Source organism: Prosopis cineraria, unplaced genomic scaffold, assembly GCF_029017545.1.
Source record: "Prosopis cineraria cultivar Desert tree isolate PC_DT_omini unplaced genomic scaffold, ASM2901754v1 PC7, whole genome shotgun sequence".
Taxonomy (NCBI): Eukaryota; Viridiplantae; Streptophyta; class Magnoliopsida; order Fabales; family Fabaceae; genus Prosopis; species Prosopis cineraria.
Genome location: NW_026555338.1, coordinates 31,635,671 through 31,653,333, shown reverse-complemented (window position 1 = coordinate 31,653,333; position 17,663 = coordinate 31,635,671). Strand labels below are relative to the sequence as shown.

At 28.2% G+C, this 17,663-nt stretch overlaps 1 protein-coding gene across 2 annotated transcripts; it reads right to left on the bottom strand.

The window, feature by feature from the left end:
• Positions 1 to 11,497: 11,497 nt before the first annotated feature.
• LOC129315876 (NAC domain-containing protein 21/22-like) lies at positions 11,498 to 15,712 on the bottom strand. 2 transcript variants are annotated; one of them, XM_054960008.1, is made up of 3 exons: positions 15,386 to 15,712; positions 12,798 to 13,066; positions 11,498 to 12,068 (listed from the first exon to the last, which is right to left on the bottom strand). In XM_054960008.1, exons 1-3 carry the CDS (start codon positions 15,549 to 15,551, stop codon positions 11,538 to 11,540), a joined length of 966 nt encoding a protein of 321 aa, XP_054815983.1. In that variant the 5' UTR covers positions 15,552 to 15,712; the 3' UTR covers positions 11,498 to 11,537. The 2 variants fall into 2 exon arrangements, with proteins under 2 accessions (XP_054815983.1, XP_054815982.1); XM_054960007.1 differs by having other exon boundaries at positions 12,798 to 13,072; positions 15,386 to 15,710.
• Between the last annotated feature and the right edge of the window lie 1,951 nt (positions 15,713 to 17,663).

Sequence of the window (17,663 nt, the reverse complement as noted above, 5' to 3'; positions counted from 1 at the left end):
CATTAGTTCATTACGTTGAGCAGTGACAAAAGAATAACATTTCTAATTCCATTTCCATTTTCCTCCTCATATTTTTAAGCGTATCAAATGGATCATTCACATCAAATTTTACTACAAAGATCAACACATCATTATGATGTCAAAAATTATATCCACCCACCTACGTGCACGCAACCTTGTTGGCAAAATCACATGTCAATACAACATGATTTTTTAAGTTCAATCTTGCATGCTTCTATCGCTAAATATGGAAATAAATTTATGATGTAAGTGACAAGTATTATTTAAAAAATAATAATGATATATAATATTGGGTTATAGCGAGGATTTATTTATTATATTCCACAATGGTTAACTCACACGTTGGCCTTTTTAAAAACACACACACCAGACTACCTTCCTAGCTATTTGAAACTTGAAAGTCATGATAGGGAGGCAAAAGATTGTTTACATGTTGCATAGCATGATAAGGGTAGCCATTTTTTTAAACAAAAATTAATTTGATCAATAAAAATTTTACTTATAACTTAAATTCATGAGTTTAAATCTCGCTATTGATAAAAGAACTTGCTTGAATATTGGTACATTTGTAAACATTTCCAACAATTCAACCAAACTTTAATTTTTGTAACAAAAAAAGTTATGCATGTTTCTTGATAGAATTAAGGAAAAACATACATTTTGATTCATGTACTTTGCTCGCGTTTTGTTATAAATTCCTGCATTTTTTTATGTTATTCTAAGTCCTTGCACTTTCATTTTTTGATGTTTCATATTCATTCAAATTCCATACACTTTATTCATTTAGGGATTTAAAACACTGAAAAATAAAAATATAGGAACCCAGAACATTGAAAAAAAAAATGTAGGGACCTATAACAAAACACGAGCAAAATACAAGGATCAAACGGTATATTTTTCCTAAAATTAATTATCACTGTAGGGAGTGTCAAAGTTCACATATATAGATACTAACCTTATATGATAATGGAGATACAATAATATGGTAGGAACAGCTAGGTTTTTTGTTTTTCATTAATTTATTAAAAGCATAATGACATCTGAATTTCTAAATCATGGAATGGATCCAATTGGGGTTAGGTTATTAGTTGCTTTCAAGAATATCAAATACTCGCTATTCAGAAATCAAGAACAAAGGGAACAGATCCTTGTTAGACTTTGAATACCGCGCACCCAACCTAATTTTTATTCTCAATTTGTGTTGCTATCACTCGTATATATAATCTTTGGATTTTTTTAAAAATAACTGCAAATTGACTTTATATGATTTAGCAAATATATAAATATAGGGGGAGGACTATGTGCAACAAAGGTTGTACCCGTTTTATTTATTTTACATCACCAACCAATATATATACATAACAATTCAAGACCTAACCTATACGTATATCTATATGTTGCCTAGGAATTTGTCTACGTCACTTCTACTTAGTTTTGCAACTAGTTTTACAATAGCGCACACACATATTTAATTTCTATATGCTACAATAATGGTTTTAAATTTCACAAGAGCCAATGCTAATAAAATAATTACTCTACTCATATAATATTATTTTTATCTCAAATTATAAAATATTTTTGAATAAAATATCATATATCAATAAAGTTCATTAAATATATTTTATAACTTTATTTTTTTAAATAAAAAATATAAACTTTTAAAAATACTATTCATTTAATATTATATATGTATGTAAAATAATTTTAAAGAGAGAGAATATAATATGAAAAATAATATTAAAAAATATTATTAATAGAATATTTATTTTTTAAAGTGTTTTATATTTTGAAATATTAAATTTTTCTCAAAATTATTTTATAATTTGATACAAAGGGAGTATATGTTTATATATTGTATTGCATACAAAAAAAATAGTTAAATAAAATATAAGCAGACTAGGCCTGTATTTCAAATCAAACAAAAAATAAGAAATCTAGCTTATTTATTTAAAAAAGGTCATTAAATAAAACTTAAACTTGATTTATTTGTTAAACAGGCCAGCATGACTGATAAGTGGGTTCGGAAATTTAATTATGAGATAAACAGTGTTTTTGGGGGGGGGAATAAAAAACACTTCAAAAATGTTTGCTCGAAAAGTCAAGTTTTTTCTTTTTTTAATTGAAAGGAAAAAGCTCAGATCATCGCACAGGATATCCAGCCAGCCAAGTTCAACACAACACTATCCCTACTAAGATCCTGAAAAATACACGAAAGTAGGAGCAGAAATTGATATAGTGAATTATTTACACATATTATGCCAAATCAATATAATTTAAAAAAAGAAAATTAACTTGAGGTTGACTTAAATACTGTTCTCTCACTACAAATATGGATTTATCATCTGTAAACGCCAGTAACATTTGCATTCATTGGATTAGAATGTTGCCAACAATGAAGAACAAGTAAACATCCTTGAATAAAGATTCATGGTCCAGCATGTAATTAACCCGTATTCCTTATACAAGCACTGGCCCCAAATTTTGTATAGGTCAGGCTTTACTTTTAATTTTATTACATGATACCCCTTTTATTATTTCTTTTGCTTCGACTTTCTTTATTGCATTTCTCGTTCCAAGTCCCTTTTTGGTATTTTCTAACCTATTTCATCATCAGAATTGTTTGCATGTCTAGTTTTAGGTTTTCATTTGTGTTGTATGTTCCATTTTCATAAATAAAATTTGAAGATATGCTTCTTTTAACCATGATATTTCTACTTGGTCGGATATCCATTTTAAATTTCTACGCCTCTATGTGAGAAATCTGGGATTAATTTGTTTCAAAATAAACGGGAAAAAACGATGTGGTGCGGAGGTTTTAACTTTTTTAAATATTCCTAAACAAAAAACAACGGTTTTAATTAAACTAGGATATGTATATTCTTTAATTCCCAATCTATTCTTTATTTTCCATTATGGCATGTGTTCTGCAATTTGTATTAATAAAGAGTCAACTTTAATTTTATGATGTGTATCAATAATAACACTATTTTTATAAATCAATATAATATATAAATTATTTTTTCTTAAACAAAAAACTACATGTACATGTGCCAAAGAGGGGGAAAGAGAGGTAAATTCACACACACACACAGGACCAACCCCACATACAGAAGCAGACCCCATGACACAACACAATACACATTCACACATGAAAAATGGTGGTGGGTGGTGGCCCCTGAACATACAAGAGCTCATCATTTTCGGACAGTTCAGATGTAATTTTTTTATTTAAATTTATAATTTTTCAATTGGTATTTTTTAATAGATAAATTAGTGGTAAAATGCTTGCAAAATTGTTCAGATCTAATCTAAATGATCTAGATTAATATCTTTTACTTTTATATGTTAAAAAAGGAATTATTTTAATGAATATAGAATCTAAAATAAAAACAATATTTTAATTGTCAGTTTTCAAAAAATAAAATTACTATAAAAAATAGATTTAAACAATTTAAAGATGATGAACTCTTAGTGCCCATTTATATGATAAGCACTGAAATTAATTCTCAAGTAGTTCAGCTCTTGATTTGAGAATTGAATAACATTATTTATTGACAATAGCTTATAATAAATTTTATTATATATATATACACATATGTTTGATGAGCACTGAAATTAGTTTTCAAATAGTTCGGCGCTTGATTTGAGAATTGAATAGCATTATTTATTGACAACAGCTTATAATAAATTTTATTCCTTCCATCCCAAATTATAGAGCACTTTTAGAAAAGTTTCTTCATCTCAAAATATAAGACACTTTAAGTATATTAAGGTTTCATTAAATGCTCTAATTCTAATATTACCTTTTCTCTCTTTATAAATAATTTTCATACCTTCTTTTTTCAATATATCAAATTATGGATATTTTTGAAAGTTTATATTTTTATTTTAAAAAAATAAGGTTGTTAGATGTATTTAATAAGACTTATTGATATGTGATATTTTGTCTAAAAATGTCTTATAATTTAAGAAGAAAGGAATATTATATATATATATATATATATGTTGATATTGACAGTAATTAGTGATTACATATGGTCAAAGGGAATTTAATTTTATGTATAAAAAATGACGTTTTCGTTGCATTAGTAATTATTTTTTTAAAAAAGTAAATGTGTTGTTCGAATAATTTTAACCATGGAATTAGAATTTCAAAGAGGCAAATGTGCATCTACCAACTGCCGTTCGTGTGCGTTGAAAGGGAAACATACCGAATCTCTCTCGATTGTCAAAGAAGCTTACGGGACTTCACGCTAGTCATTCTACGAAATATTAATATTTTTTGGGAGAATTATTAAGTTCCTAAATAACATAATTAATTACTCTCAGGTATATCACCATTTTTCTAAGTTTAATTATCAATGAACCTACAAATAATTAAATGAATCTAAAAATAATTAATTGTATTGAGTGCGACTTAGATATAATTCTCTGATATTTCCCCCTTTTTTTCTAGGTGTAAATAAAGTCAAATAAATCATTCATATGTGAATATGTAATTTATGTAAAATTTATAATAAGCTCCACTATTCATAAACTATTGATAACATGGTTAATATCAAACTTCATGAAAACGAATCTAATCTTATTTTATCTTAAACAGTACAGGAAAGCAAACTTAAAACAAACTTTTTAATTACATTACATTTATATTATGTGTTATTGTACTCAAGAGAACATGCAATTAAGCTTATATAACGATTTTTTTTCAACAAAAAAAGATAATGAAATTTTTCTGTGAATGAAATAACTAAAAGTTAAATTATTAATAGAGTATGTTAAGTGTAATTTATATAGTCGGCATCAATTAATAAGGATAAAGTTTATTGATGGATATATAAAAATTAATTTGAACAATGGAAATGTAAGAATTGTCATTAAGTTATCTCTCAACAATGGAGTTAAATGGTAGAGTACGTGTGAGATCAAAACACTTCTAAAGTTTTAATCATGCGCATTTCATAAGAAAAATGATTAATTACGGATATTATCATTCTATTAATATATAAAACAAAATCAAATATTTAAAAATTAAATTATAAACCATAACTTAATTCTTAATATCCCATGCACTTGATAATCTATAGAGATAATAACACAGTAATATATTGTTCACATGCATGCTTTAATAATTAAAAACCTAAAAATAATACAAAGGATAATGAGTATTTTAGATTTTGAATTATTATGCAAATAATATTCTAAACCTTAAATTCTTGAAATTTATAAAAACTTTCTTTAACTTTTAAATTTTGAGCAATTGAAAACTTGCTATAAGTTAAAAAAAAAACGATTGTTATTTTTAAAAGTTAATATGAGTGCTACATTAGTGTACAATTAAACTCTACAATTATGACAATAACAATTCAATCATTTTCTTTAATTTAATAGAGAGATTTTAAATACTTGAAATTTAAAAGTTGATGAGAGCTTTTTTTAAATTTCAAAAATTTAAGGTACAAGATATTATTTACAGAGTAGCTTGGGATTTATCATGTTTATTAGCCCTAATGCAAACATGAAAATTTGCATGTTTTGTTTTTTTTTGAAAAAAATTGTATCACCATGACGTGACAAATCAAAACTCTTCGCGTTTTGGAGTTATTTTTCTTGCAAGATTTGTATCCAAGAATGCCATGTTTCCACATTTTGGGGTCATTTAAGTCCCATATTTAAGGCCATGGATTTCAAAACGTGGTTGACTCCAGGAATTGACTATTTGTATTGTGAGCATAAAAAGTCTAACTTGGCGGTGAAAGTGATAAAGAAATTAAAAACATTTTTAATTACTCTCCATTTGAGTACGATTAGTAATCTATCAACTAATTGATTGACGTGAACAAGAAAACGAAACGTGGAAATGTATAATCAGCTTATTAGTTCAACATTATATTTTGATGGTTAAAACATATAAAATTTTTTTAAACTTCAAAACAATTGTATATGATTTCTTTCACCTTTAATTTTGTTTCGCAAAGCCCTCAACCATTAATTATTTTATTGTATTATTAATAGAGTTTATCACGTTAATTTAAAAAAAAGTCACATAAAAACTAACGTGGCATTTTATATGTAAGTAAATAATAAATGTATAAAAATTACATTATTTATTTATATTTTTTTATCAGGTTAAATTTTTTTGGTGAATATTAAATGTTAAATTTTTATTTTTATAATTCTTACCGATAACAGTTTTTAGATTTTTGTTTCATTTGTTTAATATAAAATGCTATTTTAATTGATAAAAAATAATAATTACAATTTTTCTCTTAAATTGGGTTAACAATAAACAATAATTAGAAAAATATTGCACAGCTGAAAAAATAATAGTATCGTCATGTGTGTTAAAAATAAAAATTACAGTTTTGCTTCCTCCTTAAATTATGCTAAAATATTAATAAAAATATTTTTTCATATCATGTGCCATACGTATTTTATTACTATGATATAACAAAATTTATTAATAACATAATAGAGTTAATTAACAGTTGGGGGATTTGAAAAAAAAAATTTAAATGCTGGGCAAGTTAACTTTAAACATTTAATGATGAGGGGTCATATGCAACTACTATAAATTAAATTTAGGAGATTTTTATATCTTTTACCTTGTTTTAATTTTATAACTCATCATTTTTAATCATTTTACTTGTAAAACTAGCTACTTGTTTTTCTTAAAAAAAAAATTAAGTACATTCAAGTGAGCATTAAAGCAAAAATGCGCCTGTCAGCTGAACGAAAACATACAGTAAGAACCCCCACATATCACTAAAACGCTGCTCCCCCCTTAAAATATATTAGTCTTATTTGTTTTTTTTTTCCCTCAAAATATTTCACATTCGACATCAGATTAAACTCAACTATTATGATAAGATTTAATTAAAAATAATTTTTCTCATATAATTTTTTTCTATCCACAGTGTTCAGACACTCTATCTTATTTAAGAGAAATATAGGGTCTTTATTTTAGCTTATTTTATATAAATATTTTTTTAAAAAAAATTATTTTTTGAGTTTTTATGGTCTTTTTTTAAATTTTTAAAAACAATCCAAATTAAAAAAACAGACTTATGATTAAATAACTTTTTAAAATAATCTGATACAATAGATGTGAGATAATGTTTTAAAAAGGATAAAATAACTTTTTAAAATAATCTGATACAATAGATGTGAGATAATGTTTTAAAAAGGAGGGATGTGCGAAAATACTACAAAATTTTAAAATAAGTAAATAATAAATTATTTTCAGGAGATAAAAATAAAATAAAATTTAAAAATTTAAAAATAATTAATTAACAATCGCTTTTTTTATTGTAGTCAAACTTAAAATAATGTCTGCTTTTTATAAATTTTTTATAAAATAAATATCTTTCTATAAGATCTCTTAACTATTTAAAAATCACTTAATTTTTAGTTTTTAACAAATGACCCATGATTGATTATCTTTTATGGGATTCAACTATCATTAGTCCAAAATACATGAAACCAACTGCACCTATTTTCCCATATATCGTAAAGGGTTTGTGAATAGTTCAAGTTGTTGAAAATTTTATATTGATACCCCGTTGCTTCTTATCTATTGCCCCTTTTAACTTCAGTGTAAGTTATCTCTAATTGCATCAGAGGCACACTTAAAATAAAAAAAAAATCTAACTTTAATTACCACTGTTTAAAAGCATATAGAAATACTACATTGGATTTCGAGTTTCCTCCTAATAAAATGTATTAGGAGTAATATTTGAAAAAAAAAAAGTTAATGAATGACCCACCGAGAGATTTATTTTATATATGTGTGTGTGAGAGAGAGATATCATCAATTTATTTTAGAAGATGCCATATACAAAGGACACGGGGAGTATTCTGGGAGAAAAAATTTGCTTTTACTTAATTTACTATGGGATAATGAAATTTTTAGCTTTTTAAATTTCTTTTAGTTATTGATTTGGTCTCTTAAATTTAATTTCTATCAATTTAATCCTTTATGTAATCCCATGTTATAATGTAAATCTTTTAAGTTTAATTTTGAAACACAAATTAACTCTTAAAATAATCTAATGTATAAAGTATATTGGTAATTTTGTATGTATATGTAGTTAAATAAAAATAAATTAATCCTCCAACGAGTATAACTTTCATCAATATAACTCTTTACAACGTGTTTTGTTTTCTTGTTCTTTTTTTTAAATTTTAGAGTTTTTTAATCTAAATAATTATACTCATTTTCATTAATATACATAGTTGTCATCAATGTTTTATAATTTAAGTCAGCAAATGTTAACAGTGTAATTTTTTAAAATAATAAGGATCAAATGGATAATCAAAATAAATTTAAAAGACTAAATGGATAAAAATTAAATATGAGAGACTAAATTGATAATTGAAATAACTTAAAGGACTAAAAGCTGCATCATCCCATTTATTATTTTAGAAGTTTAAAGCATCATGAATTGTTATCTTTTTAATTATACCGTTATTTTTTACCGGGTAAAATTCTTAATCAAACAAGAAAAATTACACTTGACAAGGGCACGTTGGAAAATTTAGAAAGAATTTGAACATATATTAATCATATTTTTTATATATTTGTAAAGGCCTTAAAACACAACAACAACAACAATAATGGAAGGAGTGTATAACTCATTCACCTAATGATGTGAAAGTTACTAAACTACGACGTTTGAAAATATGAAGTAATTAGTAATAATACCTAGCAGTGCCTTAAAAAAGGAGTCAGAGGATCCATATGGTGAGGTCATACAGATTTAGTTTTCATCTTATAGCAGCTGTCTCTTCCCACTTACTTAATCCAAAAGGAAGTGACAGCCATTATCACATTAATCAATGATTAATTATCTCTCATTAAATAAATACAAACTCTGTTTTCCTTCGACCTAATAGTTTTTCTTGTGTGTGGTCCTGCGAATGCGTACGTTTGACATTATATATATATATATATATATATTGGTGGAAAAGCAAATACATACGTTTGACATTATATGATTACTTGCATTTTTCACACCTAGATGGAAGCAGAACCAAAAGTTACTAAGAACATTGAAAAGAGAACGATGCTTGTTCTGAGTGAACAAGACAATATTACCGGTGACTTTATGATCTTCTGCAATCCCATCACCATGCCTAACAACTATAAAAAAAAAAATATTAACATTGACGTTACTCCCCTTCTCTAATTACAGATAACATATATGTGTGTGTTTGCATGTATGTATATGTATATTCCATAATTCAAAAATTTAAGATATGTTTAATTAAATCACACCCTCAATAAATTAATTAATCATCTTTTAATTGATAATATTTTTCATATTTATCTTTATTTAACAATATGTCTCACTTAAAGGATTAACAAATCTAGAAAAATTCAGCAACGAGAGCAATATTTATAGCAAATATAAATATAAATATTTTTTTAAAATATAATTCTAAATATTAATTAGATTAATATATAAATAAATTACATGAGAAATTAAAAAAATATATCTTGATTTCATTTATATCATACATCTATTTTTATAATAAATAAAAGAGCAAACAATATTTTTAAATATGTATGCTTTTTTCTTTTTCTTTTTACCAACAATATGTATACTTGATGGTTTTAAAGAGAATGTGTGGCAATTATTGTTTAATGGGAGGTAAATTTTTTTTTTAATATGGCAAATATTCGAACTTCCTAATTTTTTTTAATATTAACTCAAATAAGTTTTTTAAAAAATTTATATATGACTTATAATTTTTTATATATTGATTATATTTTTTGAGCTTTTAACATCCCAACCTATGTTGGGATGTTATCTAAACATACCCTAAGATTTTAGGGTGTCCAATGTTATTAAAAAAAAATTTCAGAGTGTCTCACATTATTTAAAAAAGAGTTTAGTGATAAATTAATACTAAAAGATATGGTTAGAGTTTTGTATACTACTGTGTGTGAGCCCACACACATATCACATTAGCAAAAAACAGAAAAATTAATGAGTAACTAACAAAAGAGCCTTTTACTTTTTCAAAAATGGTCCAGGAGGGAAATTATTCTACTTATCAACACAAAGTGCCTAACATTTCTAAAAAAAAAAAGTTTTAGGATAAAAATTAATCTTAACTCAAAAAAAAATATTGAAAAATATCTTATATTTTTTAACTTCTAATTTAAAAAAAGAAAGAATCACATCTAATGACTTTTAAAAAAAATTGTTTATAGATAAAGACCAATACAAAATGAATTGTTGTTAAAATGAGAACATGATTTTTCTTAATTGGATTTATTGTTAGTCTTTGTTTGTGAATAATTTTCTTAAAAGATCCTTGGACGTGATTCTCCCTTTAAAAAATACTCCCTTTGTTTCAAATTAAAAGATATTTTTAGATAAAATTTTACATACTAATAAACCTTATTAAATATACTTAATAAATATATTTGTTTTAAAATAAAAATATAAACTTTTAAAAATACTCATAATTTAATATATTAAAAAGAGAAGGAATGAGAATTAATTATAGAGAGAGAAATAATAATATTAAATTTAGTGTATTTAATAAAATTTTAATATACTCAAAGTATTTTATATTTTAAAATAATTTTTTTAAAATATTTTATAATTTAGGATGGAAAGAATGCGTTATATTTTTGAATAAACAGAGAGTGTGTGTATTAAGTTTCATAGATAATTGTACAAGAAAGTTATCCTTTTAGTTTTCAGTCACGAGTTCGATCCCTACCTTTTATGCGCAGGTAAAAATTTGTCTCCTGTCTTCAATACTTTAGGAAAGATTAGTTTGTAGCATTAGCAAAAGATATTGTTGGTTTTAAAAAAACTATACTAACTTAAATTGATTATTTTGATAATCAATCGCTAGGCTGAGGAGATTTTTTAAAAGCAGAATTATTGAATTCATTTTTTGAGATATAGGTTCTCTGTACACTATGTTTATTTTTTTTGGTGATTACTGTGTTTTTTTTATTAGAATCTACACACTATGCTTTTATTATAATTACAATCCTATTCGGGTGATTTTTATTTTTCCATTTTGATCCCTCATCTTGTGATACTCTTATTTCATTCAACAATAACATCAAAACGGTATTATTTCACTCTATTACTGCATCATCGATAATGCAATTGCAATTATGATATAATACTAATAAATTTGAATGATAATTTTTAACAAATTTTAATTGTAATTTTGATTGAATTTTTGTAAGTTGGATTGATTCTGTTTTTGATTGATAATGTCTTTACAACAACAGAAAGACACTATATATATTTTTTTCAGGCACTGTAAACTATTAAATATGAAGACTTCTTTTGATAAGATTCAAATTTTAATTTATTATAGTGTAAGATATTAGCTTTTTCATGAACACAATCCCATTGATATTGTACAATTTTTAATAAACTAGTTATTTTATGTACGAGGATAAGTTCTAAAAACTAAAACGTTAAGGTCTACACTCACATATTTCAATTTCAATTTTAATGCCAAATTGAGTGTGTGAATCAGAAATTGTTCCATAAGCTGGGCATACACACATCAGATAAGAAACTCTCAGGACTTGCTTCCCCTAAGCTCGGTGAACCTTTGAGAGTACTAATTTGGTTTTGTTGATTTCTCTCAATCATGGTGAGCTGATCCACAAAAGCTTTCAATACCTTTCTACTATCACCAGCCAAATTCAAATTAGGGTCCAAGCAAGAAGAATCCAGATCATACGGCGTCGTTCCTCCGCCGTATGTGGTCGTCACATTGTGGTTCTTGACAGGTACCAACAAATTTGGATCTATAATGCTCGTACTGCTTGTGTGGTTGAAGCTAGGGTTTGTTTGGATTTGCGAGAATATGGAGAAGCAGGGCACTTGCTCGTAATCGTCTTGATGAGTTTGAGCTCGAGCCTGTTGTTCGAAACTAATGTAAGAATCCATTAATGCAGGTAGAGATGAAGAGCCTGTCTCGTCGTAGTAGCTTCCCATGCTCTGTTTCGCTGAAGGTTCTCTGTCCTTGAGGAACGCCCTGCACAGAACCCAGTCCTCCTGCGCGGCAATGCAAATTCTATGTTAGAAGGTACAATTATGACTGAGTTGGTGATCTTTTGGCATGATTTATTTATGAGTAATCTTGGATTTCCGTGTCTTTACAGCTAAGGAATTTGGATTATCTTCTTAGGCTTACGTACATTATGTGTTTGATGAAAATTTGAAGAGATATCTTCTTAGGTCAGCCGCCAAATAACCAAACAATCTGTTGGTCATAACCAATGGCCATGTGAGACAAATTTTTAATAATAAAGAGGGAAGAAACATAATCTACAAGGACCGAGTCAAGGTAGCAATCACAAGTGGCCTCCATAATTTATGAAAAGAAAAATAATATTAAAGATAAAATAAAGAACATAAACCATTGAAAAACAAAAAGGAATATGCTATGAAGATTCAAAATGGTTCATTGTCAAAAGACTCGACCATTTGGTGTGAACAAAAAAACAAATTAGATTCCTCTTTTATCTGACAATTAAAGAAAAAAAAATTAAATGTCTATTCACCTTAAAACAAAATAGAAAAACTAACAGGAAATGCGAAAGAGCTAGTTTGGTGGATGATAACGAATAAAATGTCTCTATTATCTCGAGAAGAGAGGATTTACTTTTCAGTAAGTTGGAGGACATGACATCCCTCACAATAATACGCAGAAAAAAATAAGAGAAAACTGACACAACAATTAATCACGTAAATTAAAATACTATATACTAAAGTTTATTATACCTTGGCTGAAGAAAGTTTAGGGGGGCCAAGGGGACCTTCAAGGCGAAACTCATGCATGACCCATTCGGTCTTTCTCCCTTTGGGTGCCCTTCCTTGATAGAACACCAAAGTCTTCCTCATGCCAACAAGGGTGCCCTTGCGAAGGATAGGCCTGTCCTTCCCCGTGGCCTTCCAATAGCCTGAGGCAGTGGCACGATTGGTGCGTAGGCCTGTGGCATACTTGCGGTCTCGCTGTGTGTAGAAATACCACTCCTTCCCACCTACACATGCTGCCTCTGCAAAACCATTAGTTCATGATAGGTCAACATAATCAATATATATATTCTTAAAATATTTAAGAAGTTACACTATTCAAGCTCCATACAAAACATAGAGTCACAGTCAAAGAGTGATTTAAGCTTGAGATGGCTGGTAAACACAGTGATTTCAATTGCGAAAAAAAAAAAGAGAGAGCTCATGGAAAGAAAGCTGCTTGATCAATGAGATGTGAAGGAGTTTTATTCCCACGTAAACTTATGATTAAAAAGAGACTGTCAATACATTATCTATTGATGTATAAAATAGTGATGTTCGCATGCTTTTCTTTGACAAAGTAGAGTAATAATATTGATGGTAGCAGGGTAGGGAGAAATTCAAAAGCGATAATAGACTAAGAGATTAATTTCATAAAACGAAGACCTTTAATAGTGACCAAAAAATAGTTTGACAAGAAAAAGATTTTTTTTTTAGGATAATATTATTATTGTTTTAAGTTATGGTATTTGTTTGGAAGCAATTATTGCATATCTCCCTTACTGCAAATAATTCAGATAACCATTCATACAGGCCCCATGATTCTAGCCTCTTTCCACTAATTTCTTTTGTATCTTTTGATTTGTCTATCATTATCCTTTTCAACTCTGATATGACATGGGAATATAAAATACAGGACTAATTATGGAGACTTCATTGTCAAACAGTCGTAATATGTCGAAGTAATGTAAATGCTGTGAACATGTGGCCAAGCACACCAAAGCATTAATGTTGACACGTCTATCTCCCTCTAAAATACTGTGCCCAACTTCTAGATGTAGAATTTCATGTAGAATGAATTAATATTGCTTACTTTCCAAGTTGTTACTAACTTTGAAACATCGATGTTATAATTGAAGAAATTATTAAGAGAACGGACGAAAAAAATCCAATAGAAAAAAAAGAGAGGAAAAGGAACAAAAATTTGAAGATTCTTCTTGGGGTCGAGAGGTTAACTCCTTTTCATGTGAAATGCCATAGCTGATGGAGCATCGGGATAAGACTGATAGGATACAGCGAGGATGAAGGTGAGACTTGCTAGTTTGATTTCTTTCATATGAAATTCAAGTTTTTTTCATTGTGATATTCATATGAAATTGAAGTCTAACAAGTTCATGGACGTGCCCGTGGGTTGCTATATCAATATCAATATCACTATCAAACACTTTATAATAGGACAAGCTCAATCTGTCAATTTAGTTAAAAAGCTTTTGAAGGTGATGTAAAACAGTTAAACCATATATGCTTGACCTTTGTAGTTCCCGTTCAAAGCTGCTAGCCTTTACTGTATAAAGTCCTTTCCAAGGTGTATATGCATGTATTTATACCCATATAAAAATATAATCTTTTTAACAACATACATAATTGGAAAGAGCTCTATAATTCAGTATACATGGATGGCAGATTTCATAACAAAAAACTACTGTTTTGATATAATTATTCTTTATTAGAAATTAACTGATATTTCAGCCTGTATATAAATCAAGCTGAAATCGAAACAAAACTTGGAAAACCCATTTACAAAAATGAAGTTCATGTCCTCATTACATACTTAGAAATAACTTTTTTCCCAAAAAAATCTCTCTCCCTCTATATATGTAAGAGTTGACATATAAACTAAGCTTCACGCATCTTAAAATATAATAAAATTTATTATACCAAGAAAATTACAATGCGTCAAAACATAAGTTATCAGCATAGTTCAAACTGGTCACGGGAAAAGATAAAAGTGTCATTCTTCTGTTAGTTTTTGCAGGCAGGGTAAGTTTTTTAATTTCCATATCTTTCATTTTTGGCATATGGCAGCAGATAACTCTGCCTTGTATCATCAGTCAGTCAGTCACAGTTTGCAGGTATTCTTTCCCTATCAATCACATAAATGAAGCGATCAGACTACACAAGTAAACGAAAAAATGGGATCTATTAATAGCCATTCCAGTTGCTATCGCTTCACAGCCATAGAATTTTTTTTTTTTTAAATCGCTTCTATGATATTTTGGAAGGCAAAGATTACAAAATAGCAGAGCGCCTGAAAGTAACCATGCCATTTGTACTTTACCAACCAGAATAGAAAACTTAGATGGATCAAACAAGCCCATACTTAGTGGTATGTGAGCTGCCTAGTGTAAAAAGAAGAACAAGCAGGAAAGCCTTAAGAAACTTGGTTCAATTGCTGGCCCTTCTCATGTTTATGAGAGATCAACGAAACATGTAGAACAATCACGCATATGAGAGGCAAGAGAATAATCTGAGATCATGGTGCTGAGGGAATTGAAGGGAAATAAGAAAGTACTCACCAGGGATGTCCCATGGTTCGCATTTGTTAAGATCAACATCAATCATCAGAGAGGAGTCACAGTGAGTCACCTTCTTCATTAAGTAATCACACACAAGTTCTTCATCTCTGGGATGAAACCTGAACCCAGGAGGCAACTTTGCCTCTACCATGCTTATGCTGCTCATTTTCTTTTGGACAGTGTAAAAGAGATATGAGAGCAAAAGGAAGAGAATTAGGAGAAGCTCAAGTGAGAGATATGAAAGATGGAAAAGGAGGACGAGAGAGGAGTATATTTAAATAGGGGAAACACAGCAGGTAATAGTCAACTAGTAATTCTGTGCAAGGCAAGGGGGGAAGGGTGGGATTGTATTAATATATATCCACACACACACACACACAGAATATGATGACGTGGACAAACCAATCGCTGCCAACTTGCTGACATGAATTTTTAAGTCTTGGGTCTGTTGCTTCATTTCATCTGTGAAGAATTTATGTGAATTAGATTAATAATAGATAATTTTGATTAGGCAAAAAAAATCGGCCAATATAAAAAAAATAGGGCTTGCTGGCTGTGATGACACAGTCTTTCGAGTTTTGTCAGTGTCTGCTTGGCCACAATCTTGATTTGTGGCATGGCTGCTCTGCTCTCTCTCCCTAATAAGTTCGTGTTTCTATTATATGGGTATATATTTAATAGGGAGAATCACATTCAAGTATATAGAGAGAAGCTTATTCACAGATAAAGATTATTAACAAATCCCATTAAAAAAGAATAAGTTCCTATTTTTATTTTAACAATAATCCATTTCATATTAATCTTTATCTATAAATAAGTTTTTTGCCAAGTCATTAGATGTAATTCTCCCTATTTAATATGGATGATGGGATTTTTTTAATATAAATTGGCAAATTGATGCTAAATAATACTCCCTCTCTTTTTAAAGATGCTTAATAAAAATGGTCCCAATTATAAGATGTCTTATAAAAATATGAAACAATATTTCGTTTTTCTCTCTGCAGTTTTACTGGTATTCGTTAAAACTGAGAAAGTATGATGGCTTTGCACAAATGACAAATCGTGCCTCCATTTTTATTGGCTACATGTCATAATAAATATATGTCTGTTAAGGGTATAATTGAAAAAGTAAGATTTTTTGGCAAATAAAGCAACATAATTACTTTTCTTAATTTGAATTAAAAAAATCTCAAATACCTTATAAAAAAACTAAAGAAAGTAATCTCTGGATGACATTTGTTGTTATTGAAACTGCTGGTCTTTGTGTAGGTAAGCTGGCATCCACTGGATTTTTAATGAATGACCTTTTGACAAAGTAGGAGTTTTTTTTTTTTTTTATTCGGTTAATATTTTAGTTTATGGGTCATCATGAATAATTCAGATTTAGTAAAAGACAAATTGTGGATAAGACATAGCCAAAGATTCTTTATTGCAATAAAATCTGATAGGAGGAGAGAGAAGTTAGGAGGTTAGGTGATCAACATCGTCATAACAGTTACAGAAGGGGTAATTACAAAATAACTGAAATCAAATGAATTTATTAGCTCCACCGTTAAAAAGGGGTCACTGGACTCTCTTTTTTAATTCAAAGATTTACTGTATCTTACGAAACAGAAACTACGATTTTGAAGAACCCAATTAGCATGATAAAAACACAAACATTATGTTAGGATATGATTAACCCCCCCCCCCCCCCCCCCTTTCTAGTTACCCTCAATTTGGCACAATAGTTATTCCCCTTTGAGAGAGTTGAATAGAGGACCGTTCGTTTTCTTCAAAACTTAGAAGTTAAAATAGGATGAGGCATGACTTGAAGATCTGCATTTCTTCGAGATGATATATTGATACTTAATATAATTAAGTAGATGTTTTATTTGTACATATTTTAAAAAGTTTCTTCATTAAATCCTTGAATACGATATAGTGAAATACATGAAAGATTCAAGACACTTTCTTGTGAATGGAAGTTTAGGTGAGTTCAAGACACTTTTCAAAAATCATAATCAACATGGAAATAAATTCAGTACAAAAAACATAGAAATAAAAACAATTTCATGTAATTTATTACAAACGTACTATAAATAAAATTTTAAATTTGGATATTTAAATTTGAAAAATAATTTTCTTCTGTTTATGCTGTCTGCCATTATCTGGTTTATACATGTTTCTTTTCATTGTCATAGGAAAAATATAGCGATGTTATATTTTGTAGGGGTAGTGCACCTTTTGTATATCTTGGGCTAAGCAGTAAGGGTAGTATTAGTGAAGGATATATAGT

Bases quoted from the DNA above. Each gene is read 5' to 3' on its own strand.
- LOC129315876 (XM_054960007.1), bottom strand. From the start codon at position 15,551: ATGAGCAGCATAAGCATGGTAGAGGCAAAGTTGCCTCCTGGGTTCAGG. The intron at 13,073-15,385 runs GTGAGTACTTTC...ATGGTTTTGCAG, and splicing joins CGAACCATGGGACATCCCTG to AGGCAGCATGTGTAGGTGGG. The intron at 12,069-12,797 runs GTATAATAAACT...ATTGCCGCGCAG, and splicing joins CTAAACTTTCTTCAGCCAAG to GAGGACTGGGTTCTGTGCAG.